General features: G+C 48.9%; 7 protein-coding genes across 7 annotated transcripts; 6 read left to right on the forward strand and 1 right to left on the reverse strand.

The window, feature by feature from the left end:
• Positions 1 to 108: 108 nt before the first annotated feature.
• On the forward strand, positions 109 to 1288 carry F5891DRAFT_1028986 (uncharacterized protein). Its single transcript, XM_041361511.1, has one exon. It carries the CDS (start codon positions 293 to 295, stop codon positions 1187 to 1189), a length of 897 nt encoding a protein of 298 aa, XP_041226928.1. The 5' UTR covers positions 109 to 292; the 3' UTR covers positions 1190 to 1288.
• A 5435-nt stretch (positions 1289 to 6723) lies between these two features.
• F5891DRAFT_1187640 (uncharacterized protein) lies at positions 6724 to 7230 on the forward strand (the record flags this gene model as incomplete). Its single annotated transcript, XM_041366881.1, has 1 exon — positions 6724 to 7230. The coding sequence occupies one exon, from the start codon at positions 6724 to 6726 to the stop codon at positions 7228 to 7230; it is 507 nt and encodes a 168-aa protein (XP_041226929.1).
• Positions 7231 to 9132: 1902 nt separating this feature from the next.
• F5891DRAFT_1187641 (cytochrome P450) lies at positions 9133 to 11353 on the forward strand (the record flags this gene model as incomplete). The annotated part of the gene is made up of 12 exons (XM_041366882.1): positions 9133 to 9528; positions 9578 to 9621; positions 9677 to 9758; positions 9817 to 9887; positions 9941 to 9955; positions 10005 to 10315; positions 10367 to 10425; positions 10478 to 10517; positions 10571 to 10581; positions 10631 to 10807; positions 10859 to 11152; positions 11201 to 11353. 12 exons carry the CDS (start codon positions 9133 to 9135, stop codon positions 11351 to 11353), a joined length of 1653 nt encoding a protein of 550 aa, XP_041226930.1.
• A 364-nt stretch (positions 11354 to 11717) lies between these two features.
• On the reverse strand, positions 11718 to 12275 carry F5891DRAFT_1187642 (uncharacterized protein; the record flags this gene model as incomplete). Its single annotated transcript, XM_041366883.1, has 1 exon — positions 11718 to 12275. One exon carries the CDS (start codon positions 12273 to 12275, stop codon positions 11718 to 11720), a length of 558 nt encoding a protein of 185 aa, XP_041226931.1.
• Positions 12276 to 13267: 992 nt separating this feature from the next.
• F5891DRAFT_1187643 (cytochrome P450) lies at positions 13268 to 15480 on the forward strand (the record flags this gene model as incomplete). The annotated part of the gene is made up of 12 exons (XM_041366884.1): positions 13268 to 13663; positions 13713 to 13756; positions 13812 to 13893; positions 13947 to 14017; positions 14071 to 14085; positions 14135 to 14445; positions 14495 to 14553; positions 14606 to 14645; positions 14699 to 14709; positions 14758 to 14934; positions 14986 to 15279; positions 15328 to 15480. The coding sequence occupies 12 exons, from the start codon at positions 13268 to 13270 to the stop codon at positions 15478 to 15480; spliced, it is 1653 nt and encodes a 550-aa protein (XP_041226932.1).
• Positions 15481 to 15595: 115 nt separating this feature from the next.
• On the forward strand, positions 15596 to 17251 carry F5891DRAFT_252240 (uncharacterized protein). Its single transcript, XM_041371079.1, has 2 exons — positions 15596 to 15679; positions 15735 to 17251. Exon 2 carries the CDS (start codon positions 15918 to 15920, stop codon positions 16998 to 17000), a length of 1083 nt encoding a protein of 360 aa, XP_041226933.1. The 5' UTR covers positions 15596 to 15679; positions 15735 to 15917; the 3' UTR covers positions 17001 to 17251.
• A 1-nt stretch (position 17252) lies between these two features.
• On the forward strand, positions 17253 to 19680 carry F5891DRAFT_251819 (cytochrome P450). Its single transcript, XM_041371078.1, has 12 exons — positions 17253 to 17829; positions 17879 to 17922; positions 17978 to 18059; positions 18108 to 18178; positions 18233 to 18247; positions 18297 to 18604; positions 18655 to 18713; positions 18766 to 18805; positions 18865 to 18875; positions 18927 to 19103; positions 19155 to 19448; positions 19497 to 19680. The coding sequence occupies exons 1-12, from the start codon at positions 17434 to 17436 to the stop codon at positions 19647 to 19649; spliced, it is 1650 nt and encodes a 549-aa protein (XP_041226934.1). The 5' UTR covers positions 17253 to 17433; the 3' UTR covers positions 19650 to 19680.
• The last annotated feature ends 4652 nt before the right edge of the window (positions 19681 to 24332 follow it).

A 24332-nucleotide genomic window follows, 5' to 3' on the forward strand; every position in this document is an offset into this window, starting at 1 on the left:
GGGCGAATAGTAAAGGCAAGTTGAGAGTGAAATTATTTATGATTACAAATAATCTTGCAAGCTGTTATTTATTAATTATATCAATAGTACTTGTAATAATCCTCTCCAGTCGACCGCGTGGACACTGGACAGATCATGAAGCTGAAGAGCGGTAAACTTTCACTTGCCAAAACTCGTCGATGTACAGGATCCCATAGCTTCTTCGCCACATTTACCAGCCGAAATCCTGTTTCGCATCTTGTTCTTACAACCGCTAGTGACACAATGGACTTGCCCTAACGCCTGCAGAGAAATGATGAATGTCTTGCTCAGGTGCTGTCGTGTATCAAAAGCCTTGTGTGAGGTCGCGGGGGAAATTCTTTATCGGTGTATCCCACTGACTCAGGCCAAATCTCTTCGCCTGCTTTTGCGCACGGTGTTCAGCGAGCGCTTTGATGGTATTTGCCCTGCTCGCGCTCTCCATTTCAGCCCTCGTTTTTCAACTCCCAGGCCTGATAAAATGCAGCTGAGGAAATTTGCAGAACTCACTGGAACGATTGTTGTGCGCTGCCCGAAGCTGATCTACCTGACAGGAGATCATAGCTCCCGGCGCTTCGCCAGCACGAGGCTTCCCCCCAAATACCCATTTTTGACGGGGCTCAGGGTATCTGGGCAGGACTTACAACTCCTGGCCCCTCTCTTAGTTCAGCTATCCAATCTCGAGTTCTTCGAGATGCACCAGAGTCATGGCGATGGCGATGGCCTCAGACATTCTTTTTCGCCGCCTACCTTCAAGCTTTCGAATATATCGACATCTCAGACAGAGTTATCTCCCGGCCTGTGCAAATGGCTATTCTCATCCAGTTCTCAAACCATCGAGTCTTTGGAGGTGCAGGAAGTAGGCGTAAGCTTGTGTCATTTGATCGAGGTCATTGGAGACTTTGTGAAGAAGCTCCACATCAAACAGATGTTTGATATGATAGTAAGGAGCGACTTGAATGCTATCAAAGCACTATCTGGGTTGCCGAGACTGCGAAGCCTTCGCATCGACGGGCAGTGTTTTAAAACAAACCTTTGCTCAATTTACAATCATCATTGGAGACATTCGCGTTCTCCAACGCTGTCGCGCGTAATGTCCAGGCCCGGCTGGAGTCGGGTTGGCAGCCCTCCCTACGGTCGCTGGATATGTACTGTGGGCCCGGGTTATTGACCTTGTTGCCTTGGATTCCGACCACGACTGAACAGAAGGAAGTTTGTGAGCTGGCGATGGCTTGTGCCGTCCGCGGTATCAAGTTAAACACGATATTTATATCTTAGGCCTCGGTGATCACCAGCATGTAGGTCTCTGAGAAATTCCTTACGCATTAATGGTGTGTGTCTGGATGCGGCTCCAAGCTTTTATCTCGGGACTTGCATACATTTTAATTTCGGGCGAAAGAACGCTGGCCTTGATGTCGGTGCTTATTGTCTTCCATACCTTGTCAGTACGATGTGCAGTTACCTGTCTCAATACCATAGTCACGTGAATACTTTGCAACATCCTGGGGCAGCTGCGCCATGGGAAGGGGAGGCTGACAAACGGTCCAAACGGTCTGACCGTTTTTCCAACTCCGCCAGACCGTTTGGACCTTTCAAGAAGCACGTGACTTTCGTCGTCACGTGACACGTTGAGTTTTTGCCCTAAGACGAAGGTTTTGCCTCTAAGACGAAGGTTTTCAGCTCAAGGACGAGGACTGGGACGCGCAGATTCGAGCAATAGACAGTACCATTCGTAGCGCGAAGACCTTGCGATGATTGTGATTGAACAAAGTAAACTATTAGGTGCGTAAACGATCTGTAAGAAGACAAAGGCATGAAATGAATTAAAATGCAAACACCAATCTCGAACGAAACTACAGCTGCTGCAGGAAATTGATCCTCAACCACTGCTTGTCATCGCGGACAACGATGCGATCACGAGGGGTCGATGGGTCCACGATGAAGTCTGTAAACAGCCGGAAAAGCACTGCACCATCCTGGTGGATCTCAGTGCGTGAGACGAGCAGCTTCGCGAAGGCCTCCATTTCAAGCAAGTCCATCTCTCCCGGTCCCTGCAAGGAAACGTACTCATAGACACGCTGAACAGCCAACAAAAATGCGTGCGGATGGAATGTGCGGCCTTCGGAGAACAGACCTTGAGGCTGAGGCCAGGGAGGGAGATCTTCGCTGCTGTTCTTTGACACCTGCTTGACGCCATCAGCACAGTAGCCCCGCTTGTGGTTGAGTGGCGAGTTTTCGGGGCCAGGGTACATGATCGTTTGGCAGCGTGAGCATGTCTGCGCCTTTCGGGGCTAAATAGCAAAAATTTCAGCATGAAACGAAATGTTGTACTTGAGTGAACTGACCTTTTTCCCTCGCTCCTCCTTGACAAGAGGTACAACAGAACAATGGTGGCGCCAAAATGTCTCGTTGTTCCTCTTTGCTGTGTGTTCATATTCCAGATGTCAGAAAATACAGAGTGATGCAAGAGAAATATCGATAACTCACAGGTATATTCACCTCTGATGATGCGGTTCATCAGTTTGGGCTCTATGTCACCCAGCGCACGTAGGAGGGCTTGTGGGTTCTTCTGAATGACTGACCGGCCAGCTTTCTGTGTGAGACGACGGTTGTACTCCTCCGTTGCCAGCACCCAGCGCTTCGAAGTCATTTGGTATGACACCCATTTGAACTCGGCCCGCATGTTCATAAACAGGTAGAACTCGTCTGAATTTTGAAAGGTCAGTGAGCGAGGATCAATACCTGTAGCAATGGAGAACAAGTGCTGAGACCGAGTAATTGCGTTGTTGATGCCAGCGCTGGGGAGATCCTGTGAGAATTGAGGAGGGGAGTTTGCGCGTGTAACGCTGGTCGGGTGTGATGGGACATACCTCTGTGGTAACCCCAGGAATCACCTGGCAATCCTGCGAGAATTCAGGAGGGAGTTTGCGCGTGTAACGCTGGTCGGGTGTGGTGGGACATACCTCTGCATTAGCCCCAGGAATCACTGGGTGATCGCTGGTAACTCCAGCGCTGGGGGTAACTGCGTTGCTGATGCCAGCGCTGGGGCAATCCTATGAGAGAGAATTCAGGAGGGAGTTTTCGCGTGTAACGCTGGTCGGGTGTGGTGGGACATACCTCTGTAGCTGCGTTGCTAATGCCAGCGCTGGGGCAATCCTATGGAGAGAATTCAGGAGGGAGTTTTCGCGTGTAACGCTGGTCGGGTGTGGTGGGACATACCTCTGTGACTGCGTTGCTAATGCCAGCGCTGGGGCAATCCTATAGAGAGAATTCAGGAGGGAGTTTTTGCGTGTAACGCTGGTCGGGTGTGATTGCACATACCTCTGTGACTGCGTTGCTAATGCCAGCGCTGGGGGTAACTGCGTTGCTAATGCCAGCGCTGAAGCAATCCTATGAGAGAATTCAGGAGGGTGTTTTCGCGTGTAACACTGGTCGGGTGTGGTGGGACATACCTTTGCAGTAGCACCAGGAATCACTGGGCGATCCTCCAAGAATTTGGGAGGAAGTTTTCGCGTGTAACGTTGGTCGGGTGTGATTGAGTTGTTGATGCCAGCGCTGGTGACTGCTGGATGACCCTGTGAGAATTTGGGAGGAAGTTTTCGTTAGTACCATTGATCAAGGATGGTGGTATGACAACATACCTCTGTGACAGGCCTGTGGGGCTCTCTGGGTCGCATTACAACGCGACCAGAAGAAAAGTAGCCATCGAGTGTCTTGGTGCCGGCTGAAACCAAAGTCCGTGGTCGTTTTGAAGTATTGCCGCTGTCCAACTCATCATTGGCGTCAAAGGAGACACAAGAGACCTTGCGTTTGCTTGGAGAGGCAGGTACGACTTTGGTAGCATGTGGCAGCAGCGGCTGTGTAGCGGGTTGGTCAAGGAGCGCCAGATCAATCTGCCAGTCTTCGATCATGATGCTGCGGCTGGCTTCGGTCGCAAAATCTATAGTCCCACCAGTAAAGCTATCTGTGCAAACTTCAAAGTTATGTGTGAGTGTGAGTTCGGCGTCTGCAGTCTCTTCCTTGACGAGCAAACCACCAAATGTAGTCGTATTATCTGACGCTACAAGTCCAAAGGTCTCGCCGGAGTCCACATCTGGGAGTTCTGGTAGTAGAGGAAGCAGCCGCGTGTCCTTCTCGCACAGTCCGTTGTAGAGTCTTGCTATGTGGTTAGAGAGCTGGATGTGATGGGAGCCGTGAGTGAATTTGACAAAGGGCGTCATTTGACGCCTACTGGAAGCAACCCTGATGTTTCGACGGAGGACAAAGTCGTGACCAAGCGCAGACAGCATCACGATCCCACTCGGTTGGGCACGCTGCAACGAGTTCCAGCCCTTGTGGGTGCCCTCAACGCGGCTGCCATCAGACCGGATGTCTTGATCTGAGCGCTCGAGGCACCCTTTTCGGACGTGTTTAAGTTGTTCTTGATGTACCTAGCAGAATATGACGCTGTGAGACTCCATTTCCACTCCTAATGAAGCAGGCAGACTTACCTTCTGAGCCGCTGCTGACCACACACCTTTTTCAGCCCATCTATCAAAAGCTGCAACAAGGCGCCGCTCTTGTTCACCACGATCCCAGTACTCTGCTCCACGTCCACGTTCTGCGTGTGTCTTGAGGATCGCACCCGAAATATCGGCAGCGATGGCACTACGGAATGGGCTCTTGCTGGTGTTCAAGATTGCAGCAACGTATCTTCGTTTGGTGAGGGTTCCTGTTAGCGAGAGTAGTATAGCTCATGGTGAAGTTACATACCTTGCACTAAAATGCCAGACATCCAGCTTAGCCTCTGTCTCAGGCATGGCAGAAGCCACCGCACCGTGTATGTGGCAGCAGTTGTCGGCGACCATCATCTTTGGTTGCGGGAGGTTGAGGACATCGTGGCGCCGCTTGAGGCCACGCAGCAGCTCCGTGATCTCGGCATTCGCGCGTGTCTGACAGAAACGCTTGCAAACAGGGCGTATCAGCGTCAACTTTTTCAAAGTCAGATGGAAGTACTCACCCAAGCAATGATCTCGTTGCTTTCATTCAGCACAGTGAGTATCCCGCCCTTGATCTCCCTTGTCTTTTGCCCGTCCTTGTTTGTGAGTGTGGCCTTGTTTGACGCTTTGAAAGTGTTGTCGAGAGAACCGCATATTGCTGACAAACAAACAGTGAGTGTGTAAGTCTATTTGTGTATTTGGTCTTGTACTTACCAGATAGTGACTTCAAATACAGCGCGCTCTCATTCTGCCTGGTGCGAGTCGAAAAATCAACGAAGACCTCGGTTATTATCTCGTGTGAGATTGACTTGTTATCGTAGCCGAGCTGGTCATCTGGTTCTGAGAACGCTTGAAGCCCAGATCCTGCAGTCATGCCACCAGCGGCGCCATGGTTAAAGTAATGTCCGAGTCCAAGCGTGCGTGAGTCTGAGCTGTTTGAAGATTCGTAAGTGCTGACTGCTTCGAGATATTCCAGCATTCGGCGCTTATATTCAAATAGATGCAGCTCTATAAGTGCGTTGAGCTGCTGCATCGATGATGTAGCATGATACTTACGTCGGATGCGTTCTTCAAGACCTGCAGATGTCGAAGATGGCCGTAACTCGACGAGCAGGTCGAACAAGTCCCGTGTCAATGCACACCGGTAGAAAAAGATCGGTATGCCCCCTGCCGAGGTCCGAATACGTCAGATCAACTGACACAGGTCTTCTGCCAGTGCACAAGACTCACGGGGTATTCTCCAGTGCTCCCAGGACTTCCAATACATGGCACTGGTCGTCGTGAAGCAATAGCCCTCGATGCTCGAGTCCACCAAGTCTGAACGGTGAGTGGTGCTGTTTCTGGTCTTCGGCTTCGACTTTGACGTCTCCTTGCAGCGGTTGCACCGTAGTTGTGCACCGAGAGCCATCTCTTCACAGAGTATACCGTGGAGTTCTCGAGGTCCTTTGCTCGTCCATCCCTCCCAAGTCGTGTCCTTGTCAGACCCGCATCTCGGACACCGTGCAAGCTGTGGGTAGTAGAACGGGTGCACAATATTGAGTGGCTTGAGGTACTGTATCGTCGGATCAACGGCTCCACCACCTGACCGCTTCTCGATATGCAGGTAGGATGGAGGTATAAACCGAGGCCCAAGCAACGGTACGTTGACTCCCAGCTTGTTGGTCTCGCCTTTCTTTGACCGTCTTCTCGTCTTCTCCCACAGAAACTGGACGTACTCGACAATCTCAGACTCCCACTGTAGCTGAAACTGCGGATGTGAGTTGTTCATATGGCTGCGTGCCTCATTCCATGTGCTGACACGTTTTTCTACCTTTTTTTTAGTCAGTCAAAGGAGGTACTGTGCGCGCGCTTCAAGCCGTTCAAGAGAATAAACTCACGCTAACCCTCCAATTCTTCTCGAAGGTATTTTTCTCAAGAGGAGAGACGGCTGTCGAGTTCTTGAGAAGAGTAAGGATTGTTTTCGGTTCGAAGACCGACATGAGTGCAATGTGTGTACTTGGGGTGGCGGGGATGGAATGACAACGTGTTTTAGGGGTCGGGATTCTTTTACCTTAACTACTTCAACCACCACGCTGCCAATATTCAATTTTTTGTTAACTGTCGCACTGAATTGTTGCTTGATTTTATTTTCTAATTGGTGGGTTGAGAACATTTAATTTTCCTAGCTATCGTTCATTCAGGGAAGCAAATTCAAGCTAACAAGAGCTAGTACACAGTAATATACTCAATGACCCCACACTTGCATACTTTCTCGAAAACGGGTGCTGGCGCTGGCCAGACAAGCAAGATAAAACATACCGAGAAAGCTGTCACCGCCAACAGCAGCTCGGAGGCCAACACCAGGATTCCTCACATAGACCCTCAAATCCACACTGTGGATATCGCACAGTTCACGCAGTTCGGCTTCGAAGAGAAAGTGGCGAGACTTGCAAACCGCTCAGGCTTCCAGCCGGGCATGATCCGAGACGTGTACAAACACACGAGCACCTTCAAGCAGGCAGAAAACATTACCAAGGCCATGCGGGTCGCTGCTGTGAAGTGCGCTGCATCAAAAATTCGAAGGCGGGTGACACTGTATGGTGATGGTGAGTATGGTGATGGTGAGGACGGAGATGGAGAGGAGGAGGAGGAAGGGGAGGAAGAGGAGGAAGAGGAGGAAGAGGAGGAAGAAGTAGGAAACAAAAACGATGGGGACAAGAACGAGGACAAGGATGTCAAAGACGAGGACGAGTGAAATATGTAGAAAGAGTAAGTAGACATTTGTGTAAGAGTGATTGTGTAGGTGAGATGAAAGTAAGTAGACATTTGTGCGTGAGTGATTGTGTAGGTGATGAAAGGCAATGTAAGAAAGAAAGGTAGGTAGGGGGTGGTGATGTAAGAAAGAATTCGGTGGAGTAGACATTTGTGCGTGAGTGATTGTGTAGGTGGGATGAAAGAGTGATCGTGTAGGTGGGATGAAAGAGGTACAGTAGGTATATAAGTATATGTAGACATTTGTGAGTGAGTGATCGTGTAGGTGGGATGAAAGAGTGATCGTGTAGGTGGGATGAAAGAGGTACAGTAGGTATATAAGAAAGGGTAGACGAGTGAGAGAATAACGCACCATTGAACAATGCACCATGGTTGAGTGCGAGCGGATGTGTGAGGTGAGTGCGAGCGGTGAGAGGGATGTGCGAGCGGATGTGGGAGTGGTGAGTGGTAGGACGACGAGGACGACGGTCCAGAGCTGATAGGACGACAGTCCTAAGGAAGATAAGATGAATGTTAGTATCCAGTACAAGAATAGTATAGCCTACCACGATGTTTAGAGGTGGCATTTGAGCGAGAGAGGGACGTGCGAGCGGACGTGCGAGCGGATGTGGGAGTGGTGAGTGGTAGGACGACGAGGACGACGGTCCAGAGCTGGTAGGATGACAGTCCTAAGGAAGGTAAGATGATGTTAGTAGCATTCAGTACAAGAATAGTATAGCCTACCACGATGTTCAGAGGTGGCATTGACGCAACTGAGCGTCAGGCAACTGGAAACCAGGTTAGATTTGACTGTAATAAAATAAGATTTGATACGTGTTCTCACCGGTTAAAATTAAACGGGTGAGGAGTTAAATTAAGATAAGGACCAGGTCACGAACCACTTTGAATTCCATTGGGACAAAGTGATGGATCAGTGCGAGCAGTGATCATTCAAATGTTCAACGTTCAATATTAATCAACTGTGCCGGTATTATTGAACGCCTTAATTTAATTCTCATTGGGACTTTGTCTCACCTACTATGTATTTGATCGTCTTGACCGAAAGCCAGACCGAAAGCCAGTGGAAATACAGCAAACTCGGCGAACTGAAAGCACTGAAAAGTACCGGCAGAGGCTTCCCCCTGGGATGGTTTTGCGACTTCCGAAGGCCGACCCCTTCCAATTTCCTCGGCTCGCCTTCGGCGAGCCTCCCCTTCCCATGACCAATTTTTCCTGTCTCTTCTCAATCTTCCAGAAGTTCGCGCTTACGGCTTTCTCCGGATCACGTGCTCGGTCCAGACCCGCGCCTCCCCTGCGCCGGACCCAGCAAAAACCAGACCTTCCCACACACAAACCGAATCAATACTCAACAAAATCTGATTCGTTTCTCAAAGCTCTTACCTTGTTTCTAGTTCTCTCATCATCACTTACCCACAGTAGTCTCTCTACTACGTTCGCTCATCTCAGCATTCAATATTACTCTCCCCCGCCATCATTACCAATATTGAATTATCTCATCTTCATCTTGATCGAGCGACAATACAAAGGATTACTTATTCTCCGGAGAAGGTGTGCTAATAGTCCACACATAATATCACGTACATTCAAGCTTAATTTAAGCTTCATGCCTGAATAGGCTTCCGCTCGATGTTTGCACCATCACGATGGTGTCACATATACTATCATTCAGGTACTCACGTCCAAGTAATGCTCATAATCTTATTCCGAGGTTTCGGCTTTTGTGAATAATCCCTGCTGACGAAAAACCCGGCTCCGAGCGCAGTTGGGCATGGTCATGTGCCTGTACAAGCTGTTCAACTTCGTGGCCCACGCTGTTCTCAGCATTCATAGAAATGGCAACCTATAAATGATCTCCCAGTAGATGCCACTTCGAATCTACATAACGATGAACATATTCACCATCCCTGTACCCTCTCCATCAAGTCTCTGGACAACCATACATCTGGGTGGCGCATTTAACGTCGCTTGTTCATTTGCTGCATTATGGGCCCTTGTCAAAGTCCTGAGGATGCTTCGCTGGCGAATGAAGACGACTCAATTACTGGGTCCGCCTCGTACCAGCCTCGTATATGGCGTTTCGCGCGATCTCGCCATATCTCAAGATAGTGCTGCAATGTATGAACGTTGGACGACAGAATATGGAGTAGTGTATATGATTCCGAGCGTCCTCGGGCAGACTACAGTTGTTCTGTGTGACCCAAGAGCTATTGCACATTTCTACGCTCGCGAGACTCGGACATATGTGCATACTCCCCTGTCGTTGGCGCTTCTGGAGTCATCAGTATGTAGCCATCATCATCTTACCTCGTCTTTTTTATATCTCTTGTCAGGTTGGTAAAGGGTTGATATGGTCTCATGGAGAAACCCACAGAAGGTGCTTTTCAGCTCTTGTCCTTGTGCGAGCGACTAATTGACTTCCTGCGAATTAGGCAGCGGAAGGCCCTCACGCCAGCATTCAGTAATGCAGCCATTCGGAAGCTCACATCGGTGTTTTATGATTCAGCATACAAGGTGAGGATTTGTGGTGCGAGAAATGTCTCATCTCTGAACTTGATATAATGCCTTACAGGCCAAAGGACAATGGGATAATGTTATAGAATCGAGTAAAGATGACGATGCGGTCATCGAGGTCCAGAATTGGTGCGTAGCTTTTCTTACTTGCAAGTGCCATTCTTAATCGAAACGATTCAAAGGATGAATCATATATCGTACGCGAAGATATTTTGTCGTTGACGCCTCGAACTGACGGAACATTAGTCTGGATACGGTTGGCATTGCTGGTTTCTCCCATGATTTTGGCGCGCTCGATGGAAAGCCCGCCAGCGTGACCGAAGTGTTTGATACATTCGGAAGCAACCAAAAGGCTTCAGCAGTGAATGAAGTTTTTATCCTACTCGCATCAGTATTTCCTATCATTCTCAAGATTCCCTCTAAGCGGCAAAATCTGTTCAAGAAACTTAGCGTTACCATGGGACAAATATCTAACGAATTGTTGATTCGCAGCCGCCGGGAAAAGGATGTCAGCATAGGCGAGGGAGGCCAGGAAAATTCTATCATCGGATTGTTGAGTACGCTCTCTGAGAGATTCATCGTAGTCTCTTAATTGACGCGGCGATCAGTTAAATCCGAAGGTCAGGATGCCGAGCTTCATATGTCGGAGGAGGAAGTAATAGCTCAGGTCCGTGAAGACAATGTATCACAGCCATGATTTACGAGCTCACATCCCGCAGATGAGGCTCTTGCTTCTCGCGGGTTATGAGACAACATCCAGTGAGTCGGTTTCTTGCCCGCTGCTGTCATACTGGCTGATTCTCCATCTACAGTCAGTCTTACGGTGAGTTTACTGCACGATTGCGTCTGCACGCTATTAATGTGATGATCAGTGGGCGCTGATCGAGCTATCACGACACCCCGATGTCCAAACCAGGCTCAGAGAGGAACTACTTGCCTTTGGCCCTGATCCGACATATGACCAATTAAAGGCCAACCTTCCATACTTGGATGCGATTGTCCATGAAATTCTACGACTCCATCCTTCAGTGCCGGAAATCACTCGTCTTGTGAGTGTGCATGTCTACATGTGAATAGACACGACAACTTTAAGTCCGCAGGCAGCAGCGGACGACGTCATTCCCTTGAGCGAACCTGTGCGCATGGCGTCTGGCAACATGACAAATAGTATATCTGTAGCGAAAGGGACATTGATCACGATATCAATCGGGGCAATCAATCGCTCTTCGACAATCTGGGGACCTGACGCAAAGGAGTTCAAGCCTGACCGTTGGCTGACTGAAGACGGCATCAGTGGGAAGGCCAAGGAAGTCCAAGGTCATAGGCATCTCCTGACATTCATTGATGGCCCGAGGACGTGTCTTGGAAAAGATTTTGCAATCATGGAGTTCAAGGTGAGTGATGCGGATCAACCGGTTTGGGCGTTATTCACTGTGATGCAGACGGTTTTATCGGTTCTGGTGAAGAACTTCGTGTTTGAGATGCAGGATGGACCAGATACCCCAGTCGAAGTTGCGAGGGGGGTTTTACCTCGTCCACGGGTTGTTGGAGAGGATGGTACTGGAGTGCCTTTGAGAATCCGTCGGTATGAATGATTGGTTGCACTGCACCAGATTTTACTATATTTTTCCCCACTCATTCGCGACCAAAACCCTTGGTTTGCATTCAAATCAGAAGTATGTGCGATTGGTATTGTGGTATAGATACTACGAGAATCACTTGAATTTGTTTCAAGAAAACTATATGATACTTTATACCGACACGACAGAGTATAAGTTCGGCACTGCAAATGTTTAAAAGATCAGGGAATTAGTCTCCACCTAAGCGTCATATGTGAACGAATACGGTAAGCAAGGCAAAACGGTGTTTGATCTGTTCATCGGGTGTACCTCATCGGCGAGAGACTGAATGAGATTTTTGAGAGCTGCATATACAGCCTATAGGCCTCATCCAATTACCCTACTGCTCAAACATGGTTTCAGGGTTGATGTCAAGGTGGTAGAGAAATACGAATCGCCTAGGATTGTCAGGGGGATGGAGCGCGACTGCAGCTAGATGGAGCTTAATGGCCTCCCTCGTCCAGGTCAGATGGGGCGGCACATTCCACGAATTCGGTTGGAAGGCTGCTGGCAAAGTCGTTGAGACATGAATCAGAGAATGGCCAGGGAGACGCAGTGCGAGTGCTGCCCGGTAGAACTCGGTGGCCTCGTCCAAGTCAGGCAGAGCGCCCTGCTGGCTAAATCTGTCACAAAGGCTGACGGCAAGGTTGTTCATATAATTGGATCGAAGAGCATGGTGAGGTGGACAGAATATGAGTGTAGCTCTGTGGAGCTCGATGACATCTTCCAGTTTAGACAGGGTTCCGTGCTGCTGAAATCGGTCACAAAGGCTGGTGGCAAGGTTGTTGATATACTCCAATTGAGGAATATGGCCAGGGGGACACAGTGCTAGGGTGGCAGCGTGGAGTTTGATGGCCTCATCCAGGTCAGACGGGGAGCCGCCGCCTCCATCTGTCATGAAGGCTGATGGCAAGTTTGTTGAGAGTCGTGGATCGACCAGGGTGACCAGGGGAACGGAATGGAAGTACAACTCTGTAAAGCTCGATGGCCTCATCCAGGTCAGACAGACTCAGCACCCTGTTGCTTGAGTCTGGCTTGGAGACTGATGGCCAGATTATTCAGATACATTGACTGATCAGAAGAGCCAAGAAAGACCCTCCTGCAAGATCGCTGAGTCGTCATCTCTTGACATCATCTGCCATGCTTTGTACTGAAAATCATGAAGTTCAATAGATACGGCAAAGAATATCGAAGCAGGATTGAGCAGCGCGAAGTTATCTAGATGAGATTGCAAGAACACAAGCTCAATGTCGAGCGTCTGGATAATGAGTACAAAGCTGAGGATGATCGGAGCGCTACGCACAAAATAGCGATACAGCAGCTGTCGTGTCTGGATACGGTTATGCTCTGTAGAGTACGCTGGCATCAGGAATATCAAAGAGGAACGGAGGAACAATGGTGACAATATTATCTGCACCAAGGAGACGCAGGCCGACAATCAGCTCGACATTGCGGGTCTTCACCCTCACCAACTCGTCGATATCGGAAGTTCATTCAGCCTTGAAGAATCTGCACTTTCCATTGATTGATGGGAGGACAAATGACGTAACGTGCTTGTTGTATTTGTCTGGGAGTTGGCGTTATGGCGCTCAGCTGTTGTTTTATAGTATCAAGTTTAAGCTCCAAGGATCCTGCTCAATATTTGCACCATCACTCAGGTATTCTATCATTAACACTCCCGCCCACTCAGGTACTGGCTCACAATCTTATCTTGAGTCAGGTTTCGGCTAGCCTGTTATGAACCATCCCTGCTGACGAAGCCTAAACACCGCAGTCGGGCACAGTCCTGTGCCTGTACGAAGCCATAGCCCACGCGTTATCAGCATCCATAAGAAACGACAACCTATACATGACCTCCCAATTAGATTCTACTTCGAATCAAACATAACGATGAACCTATTTACCATCCCTGTACCCTCTCCATCAAGCTTCTGGACAACCGTACGTTCGGGTGGCGCAATTAACGTTGCTGGTTCATTTGCTGCATTATGGGCCCTTGTCAAAGTGTTAAGGATGCTTCGCTTGCGAGTGAAGACGACTCAACTGCTAGGCCCGCCTCGTACCAGCCTCGTATATGGTGTTTCGCGCGACATCGGCTCATCTCACGACAGAGCTGCAATCTATGAACGTTGGGCGACGGAATATGGAGTAGCATATATGACTCCGAGCGTCCTCGGGCAGACTAACGTCGTGCTGTGTGATCCGAAAGCTATTGCACATTTCTATGCTCGAGAGACATGGACATATGTGAAGACACCCCTTACATTGGCGTTTCTGGAGTCATCAGTATGTTGACATCATCATCTTACCTCGTCTGTTTCATATCTCCTCTCAGGTTGGCAAAGGGCTATTATGGGCTCAAGGTGAAACCCACAGAAGGTATTGTTCAGCTCTTGTCCTTGCGCAAGCGACTTACCTACCGCCTGTGAATTAGGCAGCGGAAGGCACTCACGCCAGCATTTAGTAATGCGGCCATTCGAAAGCTCACATCGGTGTTTTATGACTCAGCATACAAGGTAAGGATTTGCAGTGCGGAAAGTGCAGCATCTCTGAACTTGATACGTTGCAGGCCAAAGGACAATGGGATACTGTCATTGAATCGAGCAAAGATGGCGACGCTGTAATCGAGGTCCAGAACTGGTACGTAGCTTTTCTGACTTGCAAGTGCCATTCTTAATCGAAACGACTCAAAGGATGAATCGTATATCGTACGCGCAGATATTTTATCATTAACGGCTCGAACTGATGGAACATCAGTTTGGACACGGTTGGCATTGCTGGTTTCTCCCATGATTTTGGTTCCCTCGATGGAAAGCGCGTCAGCGTGGCCGAAGCGTTTGATACATTCGGAAGCAACCAACCTTCAGCAGTGCACAAAGCTTTTATCCTGCTTGCATCAGTATTTCCTATCATTCTCAAGATTATCCCCAACAAGCGGAAGAATCTGTTCAAGAAACTCGGCATAACCATGGAACAAATATCTAACGAGTTATTGATTCGCAGCCGCCGGGAGAAGGACGCGAATATCAGTCAGGGAGGCGAGGAGAATTCCCTCATCGGATTGTTGAGTATGTTTCCGAAATATTGATCGTAGTTTTTGATTAATGTGGTGATCAGTTAAATCTGAAGGTCAGGATGCCGAACTTCATATGTCGGCGGAGGAAGTAGTGGCACAGGTCCGTGGAGACGATGTATCACAGTCATGATTTGCGAGCTGACATCCCGCAGATGAAGGTTTTGCTTCTCGCGGGTTATGAGACGACATCCAGTGAGTCAGTGTCTTGTCCGTTGCTATCACACTTGCTGACTCTTCGTCTACAGTCAGTCTTACGGTGAGTTTATTGAATTACTTCTGCGCACTTTATTCATGCATTGATCAGTGGGCGCTGATTGAGCTATCACGACACCCCGATGTTCAAACCAGGCTCAGAGAGGAACTGCTTGCCTTTGGCCCTGATCCGACATATGACCAATTAAAGGCTCACCTCCCGTACCTGGATGCAGTTGTGCATGAAACCCTACGACTTCATCCTCCAGTGCCAGAATCCGCTCGTCTTGTGAGTGTGTATGTCTACATATGAATAGACACCACAACTTCAAGTTTACAGGCAGCGGCAGATGATGTGATTCCCTTGAGCGAACCTGTGCGCATGGCGTCCGGCAATATGACGGATAGTATATCTATAGCGAAAGGGACGTTGATCACAATATCAATCGGGGCAATCAATCGCTCTGCGGCCATCTGGGGACCTCACGCAAAGGAATTCAAGCCTGACCGTTGGCTGACTGAAGACGGCATCAGTGGGAAGGCCAAGGAAGTCCAAGGTCATAGGCATCTCCTGACATTTGTTGATGGCCCGAGGGCGTGTCTTGGAAAAGATTTTGCGATCATGGAATTCAAGGTGAGTGATGGGAGTTAGTAATTTCGGACATTATTCACTGTGATACAGGCGGTTTTATCGGTTTTGGTGAAGAACTTCGTGTTCGAGCTGCGGGATGGACCAGATACCCCCGTCGAAATTGTCAGGGGAATCTTACTCCGTCCACGGGTTGCTGGAGAGGATGGTACTGGAGTGCCTTTGAGAGTTCGTCGGTATGAATGATTGGTTGCGCTGGTTGACATAAAATATCAATTTGATCACTTTGCTTGAGATCATTAGGAATTTTGTCCGCTCATAGTACCTGTACCTAGGCACCTGCCACTCAGCCTGTAAACCAGACACTTTCAAATTGCACTCTTCTTGCTTGCGTCATGGTCGGGACTCAGGTTGCCAAGAAAGACATAGTTCGGATCGATAAAAGGTGCTATCAACTCATTTAACAGTTTTCTGTTATGATTAACAAAGAGATCATGTAGTTCTGTTCTGCCTCGTCTCAGGGAGTCCCTTTTAACGCAGTTCCAAAAGGCTCTCTGGGCAGGGATGGAGGCGAGATCGAGAAATATAGCACAGGAATTGCATACCGGGCATTTAGCCTCCTCGACATTATCTGTCGCATCCTTGAGCTTGCTGGGCATTCGTACGAACCTCTATCCTAAACCATGCGGAACCTGGATGTGTGCCGGAAGATTTATTCACGAGCGAGGTTATCTGAACGAAACGATGCCTTGGTTTCGTGGGTAGCTCTGCGAGGTACACCAGTACTGGACTTCACGTTCGGCACTGCCAACATTTCTCGGGACCCTGCCTACGCGTGGGATGAGCAGTCTTCGTGGGAACACGTATCCTACTCGTCAGAAAACTTCGACCGGATGGTGGACCATTTGGACTTCATTTATTCTAATGACCACGAAGCGGCATATGGCATCCTTTTGCTACTGGGTATTATGGGAGTGTGCTGCAGCCCCACTAAACGACATTTGTTCATCGAAAGGCTCATTTCCTGCATGGGCAGTAACATGCCTACCTATTTGCGCCATGCCGCTCTTCGTGCTGCTCACGGTGCGCGAGAAGAAATTGCCTCGATCCATGCCATTGATGATGCGAGGCTACGGGACATGGTTTTGACCAAGCTCTCCCCCACTATCCTGTCCATACTTTGTCCACACCGAGGTACAACACTCGCCAATGATGATCCTGATCCCTTTTTCAATCATGGCCACGACTTGTGCTATCTCGAACTTGTCTTTGCCCTCGCAAAGAATTCGGACTGGTACCCCCATTTGTCTGGGGATCGCCATATAGATTGGTGCATTAGCATGATTCCAACCTATTGCAATTCCGACATCAGTCAGCATGCCTTTTACATAGCTGGTATCCTCCTTCGAATCGCACCTGGACAGATGTCGGTTACATCGCTCGGTTCTATTACAGAGCAGCAGTGTTGGGATGTGATGAGAAGCGCATGGAGCTATATCCCAGATGATTTTCGCAACACACGGTGTTTCGAGCTCCTCGTTCTTGTGGACGGCACAAAGAAGTATATGCAGATTGCTTCAAAATCTGATCTCGAGCAGCTCATCACAAATGTGGATATTTTTCTTGAAACTCTGGAGTGGCGCCTGGCGAGAGCGGAGATGCAAGGTTTAGAGCAGGGAGAGGGGATCACTATTGCTGTGAAGGAGTTGAGGACTGCAGCCAGCAACATGCTGGAGAGCTTTGGTCAACAATCATTAGTCCCCTAATTATGACGGTTGCACGTTGCGTTAGATTGGAAGTCATTGACCGGGGAAGCGCGAAGTATCAAAACCCGGCACAGATTTAAGGTTTATTGGGCGGAGGAATTTCAAATGGTGATGAAATATCACCCGGCATCGCGGCACAACATCCTAATACGTGAAATAACATTATATTCTACATTGTTTTTGCCTACGGGAAGTCACCCAACTAACTGAGGCCTTGAGGTCTAAGTAGTGCTCACAATTTTATTCTAAGTCAGACACAGTTTCGGTTATGAATATTAATATTCCCTGATGACGAAAAACACCGGCTCCAAGCGCAGTCGGGCACAGTCCTGTGCCTGTACGAAGCCATAGCCCACGCGTTATTAGCATCCATAAGAAACGACAACCTATACATGACCTCCCAATTAGATCCCACTTCGAATCAAACATAACGATGAACCTATTTACCATCCCTGTACCCTCTCCATCAAGTCTCTGGACAACCGTACGTTCGGGTGGCGCATTTAACATTGCTTGTTCATTTGCTGCATTATGGGCCCTTGTCAAAGTGTCAAGGATGCTTCGCTTGCGAGTGAAGACGACTCAACTGCTGGGTCCGCCTCGTACCAGCCTCATATATGGCGTTTCGCGCGACCTCGCCTTATCTCACGATAGAGCTGCAATGTATGAACATTGGGCGACGGAATATGGGGTAGTGTATATGATTCCGAGCGTCCTCGGACAGACTAACGTCGTGCTGTGTGATCCGAAAGCTATTGCACATTTCTACGCTCGAGAGACATGGACATATGTGAAGACACCCCTTACATTGGCGTTTCTGGAGTCATCAGTATGTAAACATCATCATCTTACCTCGTTTTTTCTATATCTCTTGTTAGATCGGTAAAGGGTTACTATGGTCCCAGGGAGAAACCCACAGGAGGTGCTGTTCAGCTCTTGTCCTTCCGCAAGCAACTAATTGACTTCCTGCGAATTAGGCAGCGGAAGGCCCTCACGCCAGCATTCAGTAATGCGGCGATTAGGAAACTCACATCGGTGTTTTATGACTCAGCATACAAGGTGAGGATTTGTGGTGTTCATCTCTGAACTTAATACCATACCTTACAGGCCAAAGGAAAATGGGATACTATTATAGAATCGAGCAAAGATGATGATGCGGTCATCGAGGTCCAGAACTGGTGCGTAGCTTTTCTGACTTAGCAAGTGTCGTTCCTAATCGAAACGATTCAAAGGATGAACCATATATCGTACGCGAAGATATTTTGTCATTGACGCCTTGAACTGACGCAACATCAGTTTGGACACGGTTGGCATTGCTGGTTTCTCCCATGATTTTGGCTCGCTCGATGGAAGGCGCGTCAGCGTGGCCGAAGCGTTTGATACCATCGGAAGCAACCAACCTTCAGCAGTAGACAAAGCTGTTTTCCTGCTTGCATCAGTATTTCCTATCATTCTCAAGATCCCCAACAAGCGGCAGAATCTGTTCACGCAACTTGGCATAACCATGGAACAAATATCTAACGAGTTATTGATTCGCAGCCGCCGGGAGAAGGACGCGAATATGAGTCAGGGAGGCGAGGAGAATTCCCTCATCGGATTGTTGAGTATGCTTTTCGGAATATTGATCATAATTTTCTATTAATATGATGATCAGTTAAATCTGAAGGTCAGGATGCCGAGCTTCATATGTCGGCGGAGGAAGTAGTGGCTCAGGTCCGTGGAAACGATGCACCACAGTCATGGTTTGCGAGCTGACATCCCGCAGATGAAGGTCTTGCTTCTCGCGGGTTATGAGACAACATCCAGTGAGTCAGTTTCTTGCCCGCTGCTATCACTATCACACTTGCTGACCCTTCGTCTACAGTCGGTCTTACGGTGAGTTTATTGCATAATTACTTCTGCGCACTTTATTCATGTGTTGATCAGTGGGCGCTGATTGAGCTATCACGACACCCTGATGTCCAAACCAGGCTCAGAGAGGAACTGCTTGCCTTTGGCCCTGATCCGACATATGACCAATTAAAGGCCAACCTCCCGTACCTGGATGCGGTTGTCCATGAAACTCTACGACTTCATCCTCCAGCGGGGGAGTCCACTCGTCTTGTGAGTCTGCATGTCCACATGTGAATAGACACTACAACTTCAAGTCCACAGGCAGCGGCAGATGACATCATTCCATTGAGCGAACCTGTGCGGACGGCGTCCGGCAACATGACAGACAATATATCTATAGCGAAAGGGACATTGATCACGATCTCAATCGCGGAAATCAATCGCTCTTCGGCCATCTGGGGACCTCACGCAAAGGAATTCAAGCCTGACCGTTGGCTGACTGAAGACGGGATCGGTGGGAAGGCCAAGGAAGTCCAAGGTCATAGGCATCTCCTGACATTTGTTGATGGCCCGAGGACGTGTCTTGGAAAAGATTTTGCGATCGTGGAATTCAAGGTGAGTGATGCGGATCAGCCAGTTTGCATGTTATTCATCGTGATACAGACGGTTCTATTGGTCCTGGTGAAGAACTTCGTGTTTGAGATGCGGGATGGACCAGATACCCCAGTCGAAACTGTGAGGGGAGTTTTACCCCGTCCACGGGTTGCTGGAGAGGATGGTACTGGAGTGCCTTTGAGAGTTCGTCGGTATGAATGATCGGTTCCGTTGTACTAGCAATTTTCCGTCACTTATCCCCTACTGGAACCGTCGTATTGAGATCAGAAGAGGAATGTAATATGGGCAACGTCTAACTCTGGATACGCGATGGATTTGAAGGCTGGTGACATGAAATATTGGAAATCTTGCCGCTCAGTACTATACCTAGCTGCCAGGGCCACTCGGGCTGTAACACAGGAACTTTGTACTAAATACTTGAAATACAAAGCACTACCTTCCCTCGAGCCGATTCCCAACATGATAGAATACGTGTTCAAGTTCGAGCTACTTGGTAACGTCCCGTGCTTCACAAAAATCAATCGATTATCAATACAACCGTCCAGGATGGAAAAATTGGTCATGGGAAGGGGAGGCTCGCCGAAGGCGAGCCGAGGAAATTGGAAGGGGTCGGCCTTCGGAAGTCGCAAAACCATCCCAGGGGGAAGCCTCTGCCGGTACTTTTCAGTGCTTTCAGTTCGCCGAGTTTGCTGTATTTCCACTGGCTTTCGGTCTGGCTTTCGGTCAAGACGATCAAATACATAGTAGGTGAGACAAAGTCCCAATGAGAATTAAATTAAGGCGTTCAATAATACCGGCACAGTTGATTAATATTGAACGTTGAACATTTGAATGATCACTGCTCGCACTGATCCATCACTTTGTCCCAATGGAATTCAAAGTGGTTCGTGACCTGGTCCTTATCTTAATTTAACTCCTCACCCGTTTAATTTTAACCGGTGAGAACACGTATCAAATCTTATTTTATTACAGTCAAATCTAACCTGGTTTCCAGTTGCCTGACGCTCAGTTGCGTCAATGCCACCTCTGAACATCGTGGTAGGCTATACTATTCTTGTACTGAATGCTACTAACATCATCTTACCTTCCTTAGGACTGTCATCCTACCAGCTCTGGACCGTCGTCCTCGTCGTCCTACCACTCACCACTCCCACATCCGCTCGCACGTCCGCTCGCACGTCCCTCTCTCGCTCAAATGCCACCTCTAAACATCGTGGTAGGCTATACTATTCTTGTACTGGATACTAACATTCATCTTATCTTCCTTAGGACTGTCGTCCTATCAGCTCTGGACCGTCGTCCTCGTCGTCCTACCACTCACCACTCCCACATCCGCTCGCACATCCCTCTCACCGCTCGCACTCACCTCACACATCCGCTCGCACTCAACCATGGTGCATTGTTCAATGGTGCGTTATTCTCTCACTCGTCTACCCTTTCTTATATACCTACTGTACCTCTTTCATCCCACCTACACGATCACTCTTTCATCCCACCTACACGATCACTCACTCACAAATGTCTACATATACTTATATACCTACTGTACCTCTTTCATCCCACCTACACGATCACTCTTTCATCCCACCTACACAATCACTCACGCACAAATGTCTACTCCACCGAATTCTTTCTTACATCACCACCCCCTACCTACCTTTCTTTCTTACATTGCCTTTCATCACCTACACAATCACTCACGCACAAATGTCTACTTACTTTCATCTCACCTACACAATCACTCTTACACAAATGTCTACTTACTCTTTCTACATATTTCACTCGTCCTCGTCTTTGACATCCTTGTCCTCGTTCTTGTCCCCATCGTTTTTGTTTCCTACTTCTTCCTCCTCTTCCTCCTCTTCCTCCTCTTCCTCCCCTTCCTCCTCCTCCTCTCCATCTCCGTCCTCACCATCACCATACTCACCATCACCATACAGTGTCACCCGCCTTCGAATTTTTGATGCAGCGCACTTCACAGCAGCGACCCGCATGGCCTTGGTAATGTTTTCTGCCTGCTTGAAGGTGCTCGTGTGTTTGTACACGTCTCGGATCATGCCCGGCTGGAAGCCTGAGCGGTTTGCAAGTCTCGCCACTTTCTCTTCGAAGCCGAACTGCGTGAACTGTGCGATATCCACAGTGTGGATTTGAGGGTCTATGTGAGGAATCCTGGTGTTGGCCTCCGAGCTGCTGTTGGCGGTGACAGCTTTCTCGGTATGTTTTATCTTGCTTGTCTGGCCAGCGCCAGCACCCGTTTTCGAGAAAGTATGCAAGTGTGGGGTCATTGAGTATATTACTGTGTACTAGCTCTTGTTAGCTTGAATTTGCTTCCCTGAATGAACGATAGCTAGGAAAATTAAATGTTCTCAACCCACCAATTAGAAAATAAAATCAAGCAACAATTCAGTGCGACAGTTAACAAAAAATTGAATATTGGCAGCGTGGTGGTTGAAGTAGTTAAGGTAAAAGAATCCCGACCCCTAAAACACGTTGTCATTCCATCCCCGCCACCCCAAGTACACACATTGCACTCATGTCGGTCTTCGAACCGAAAACAATCCTTACTCTTCTCAAGAACTCGACAGCCGTCTCTCCTCTTGAGAAAAATACCTTCGAGAAGAATTGGAGGGTTAGCGTGAGTTTATTCTCTTGAACGGCTTGAAGCGCGCGCACAGTACCTCCTTTGACTGACTAAAAAAAAGGTAGAAAAACGTGTCAGCACATGGAATGAGGCACGCAGCCATATGAACAACTCACATCCGCAGTTTCAGCTACAGTGGGAGTCTGAGATTGTCGAGTACGTCCAGTTTCTGTGGGAGAAGACGAGAAGACGGTCAAAGAAAGGCGAGACCAACAAGCTGGGAGTCAACGTACCGTTGCTTGGGCCTCGGTTTATACCTCCATCCTACCTGCATATCGAGAAGCGGTCAGGTGGTGGAGCCGTTGATCCGACGATACAGTACCTCAAGCCACTCAATATTGTGCACCCGTTCTACTACCCACAGCTTGCACGGTGTCCGAGATGCGGGTCTGACAAGGACACGACTTGGGAGGGATGGACGAGCAAAGGACCTCGAGAACTCCACGGTATACTCTGTGAAGAGATGGCTCTCGGTGCACAACTACGGTGCAACCGCTGCAAGGAGACGTCAAAGTCGAAGCCGAAGACCAGAAACAGCACCACTCACCGTTCAGACTTGGTGGACTCGAGCATCGAGGGCTATTGCTTCACGACGACCAGTGCCATGTATTGGAAGTCCTGGGAGCACTGGAGAATACCCCGTGAGTCTTGTGCACTGGCAGAAGACCTGTGTCAGTTGATCTGACGTATTCGGACCTCGGCAGGGGGCATACCGATCTTTTTCTACCGGTGTGCATTGACACGGGACTTGTTCGACCTGCTCGTCGAGTTACGGCCATCTTCGACATCTGCAGGTCTTGAAGAACGCATCCGACGTAAGTATCATGCTACATCATCGATGCAGCAGCTCAACGCACTTATAGAGCTGCATCTATTTGAATATAAGCGCCGAATGCTGGAATATCTCGAAGCAGTCAGCACTTACGAATCTTCAAACAGCTCAGACTCACGCACGCTTGGACTCGGACATTACTTTAACCATGGCGCCGCTGGTGGCATGACTGCAGGATCTGGGCTTCAAGCGTTCTCAGAACCAGATGACCAGCTCGGCTACGATAACAAGTCAATCTCACACGAGATAATAACCGAGGTCTTCGTTGATTTTTCGACTCGCACCAGGCAGAATGAGAGCGCGCTGTATTTGAAGTCACTATCTGGTAAGTACAAGACCAAATACACAAATAGACTTACACACTCACTGTTTGTTTGTCAGCAATATGCGGTTCTCTCGACAACACTTTCAAAGCGTCAAACAAGGCCACACTCACAAACAAGGACGGGCAAAAGACAAGGGAGATCAAGGGCGGGATACTCACTGTGCTGAATGAAAGCAACGAGATCATTGCTTGGGTGAGTACTTCCATCTGACTTTGAAAAAGTTGACGCTGATACGCCCTGTTTGCAAGCGTTTCTGTCAGACACGCGCGAATGCCGAGATCACGGAGCTGCTGCGTGGCCTCAAGCGGCGCCACGATGTCCTCAACCTCCCGCAACCAAAGATGATGGTCGCCGACAACTGCTGCCACATACACGGTGCGGTGGCTTCTGCCATGCCTGAGACAGAGGCTAAGCTGGATGTCTGGCATTTTAGTGCAAGGTATGTAACTTCACCATGAGCTATACTACTCTCGCTAACAGGAACCCTCACCAAACGAAGATACGTTGCTGCAATCTTGAACACCAGCAAGAGCCCATTCCGTAGTGCCATCGCTGCCGATATTTCGGGTGCGATCCTCAAGACACACGCAGAACGTGGACGTGGAGCAGAGTACTGGGATCGTGGTGAACAAGAGCGGCGCCTTGTTGCAGCTTTTGATAGATGGGCTGAAAAAGGTGTGTGGTCAGCAGCGGCTCAGAAGGTAAGTCTGCCTGCTTCATTAGGAGTGGAAATGGAGTCTCACAGCGTCATATTCTGCTAGGTACATCAAGAACAACTTAAACACGTCCGAAAAGGGTGCCTCGAGCGCTCAGATCAAGACATCCGGTCTGATGGCAGCCGCGTTGAGGGCACCCACAAGGGCTGGAACTCGTTGCAGCGTGCCCAACCGAGTGGGATCGTGATGCTGTCTGCGCTTGGTCACGACTTTGTCCTCCGTCGAAACATCAGGGTTGCTTCCAGTAGGCGTCAAATGACGCCCTTTGTCAAATTCACTCACGGCTCCCATCACATCCAGCTCTCTAACCACATAGCAAGACTCTACAACGGACTGTGCGAGAAGGACACGCGGCTGCTTCCTCTACTA

Source organism: Suillus fuscotomentosus (genome assembly GCF_016647785.1).
Source record: "Suillus fuscotomentosus strain FC203 chromosome Unknown F5891scaffold_22, whole genome shotgun sequence".
NCBI classification, from domain to species: domain Eukaryota; kingdom Fungi; phylum Basidiomycota; class Agaricomycetes; order Boletales; family Suillaceae; genus Suillus; species Suillus fuscotomentosus.

Bases quoted from the DNA above. Each gene is read 5' to 3' on its own strand.
- F5891DRAFT_252240 (XM_041371079.1), top strand. From the start codon at position 15,918: ATGCGGAACCTGGATGTGTGCCGGAAGATTTATTCACGAGCGAGGTTA.
- F5891DRAFT_1028986 (XM_041361511.1), top strand. From the start codon at position 293: ATGATGAATGTCTTGCTCAGGTGCTGTCGTGTATCAAAAGCCTTGTGT.
- F5891DRAFT_251819 (XM_041371078.1), top strand. From the start codon at position 17,434: ATGAACCTATTTACCATCCCTGTACCCTCTCCATCAAGTCTCTGGACA. The intron at 18,060-18,107 runs GTGAGGATTTGT...CATACCTTACAG, and splicing joins TTTATGACTCAGCATACAAG to GCCAAAGGAAAATGGGATAC. The intron at 19,104-19,154 runs GTGAGTCTGCAT...TCAAGTCCACAG, and splicing joins CGGGGGAGTCCACTCGTCTT to GCAGCGGCAGATGACATCAT.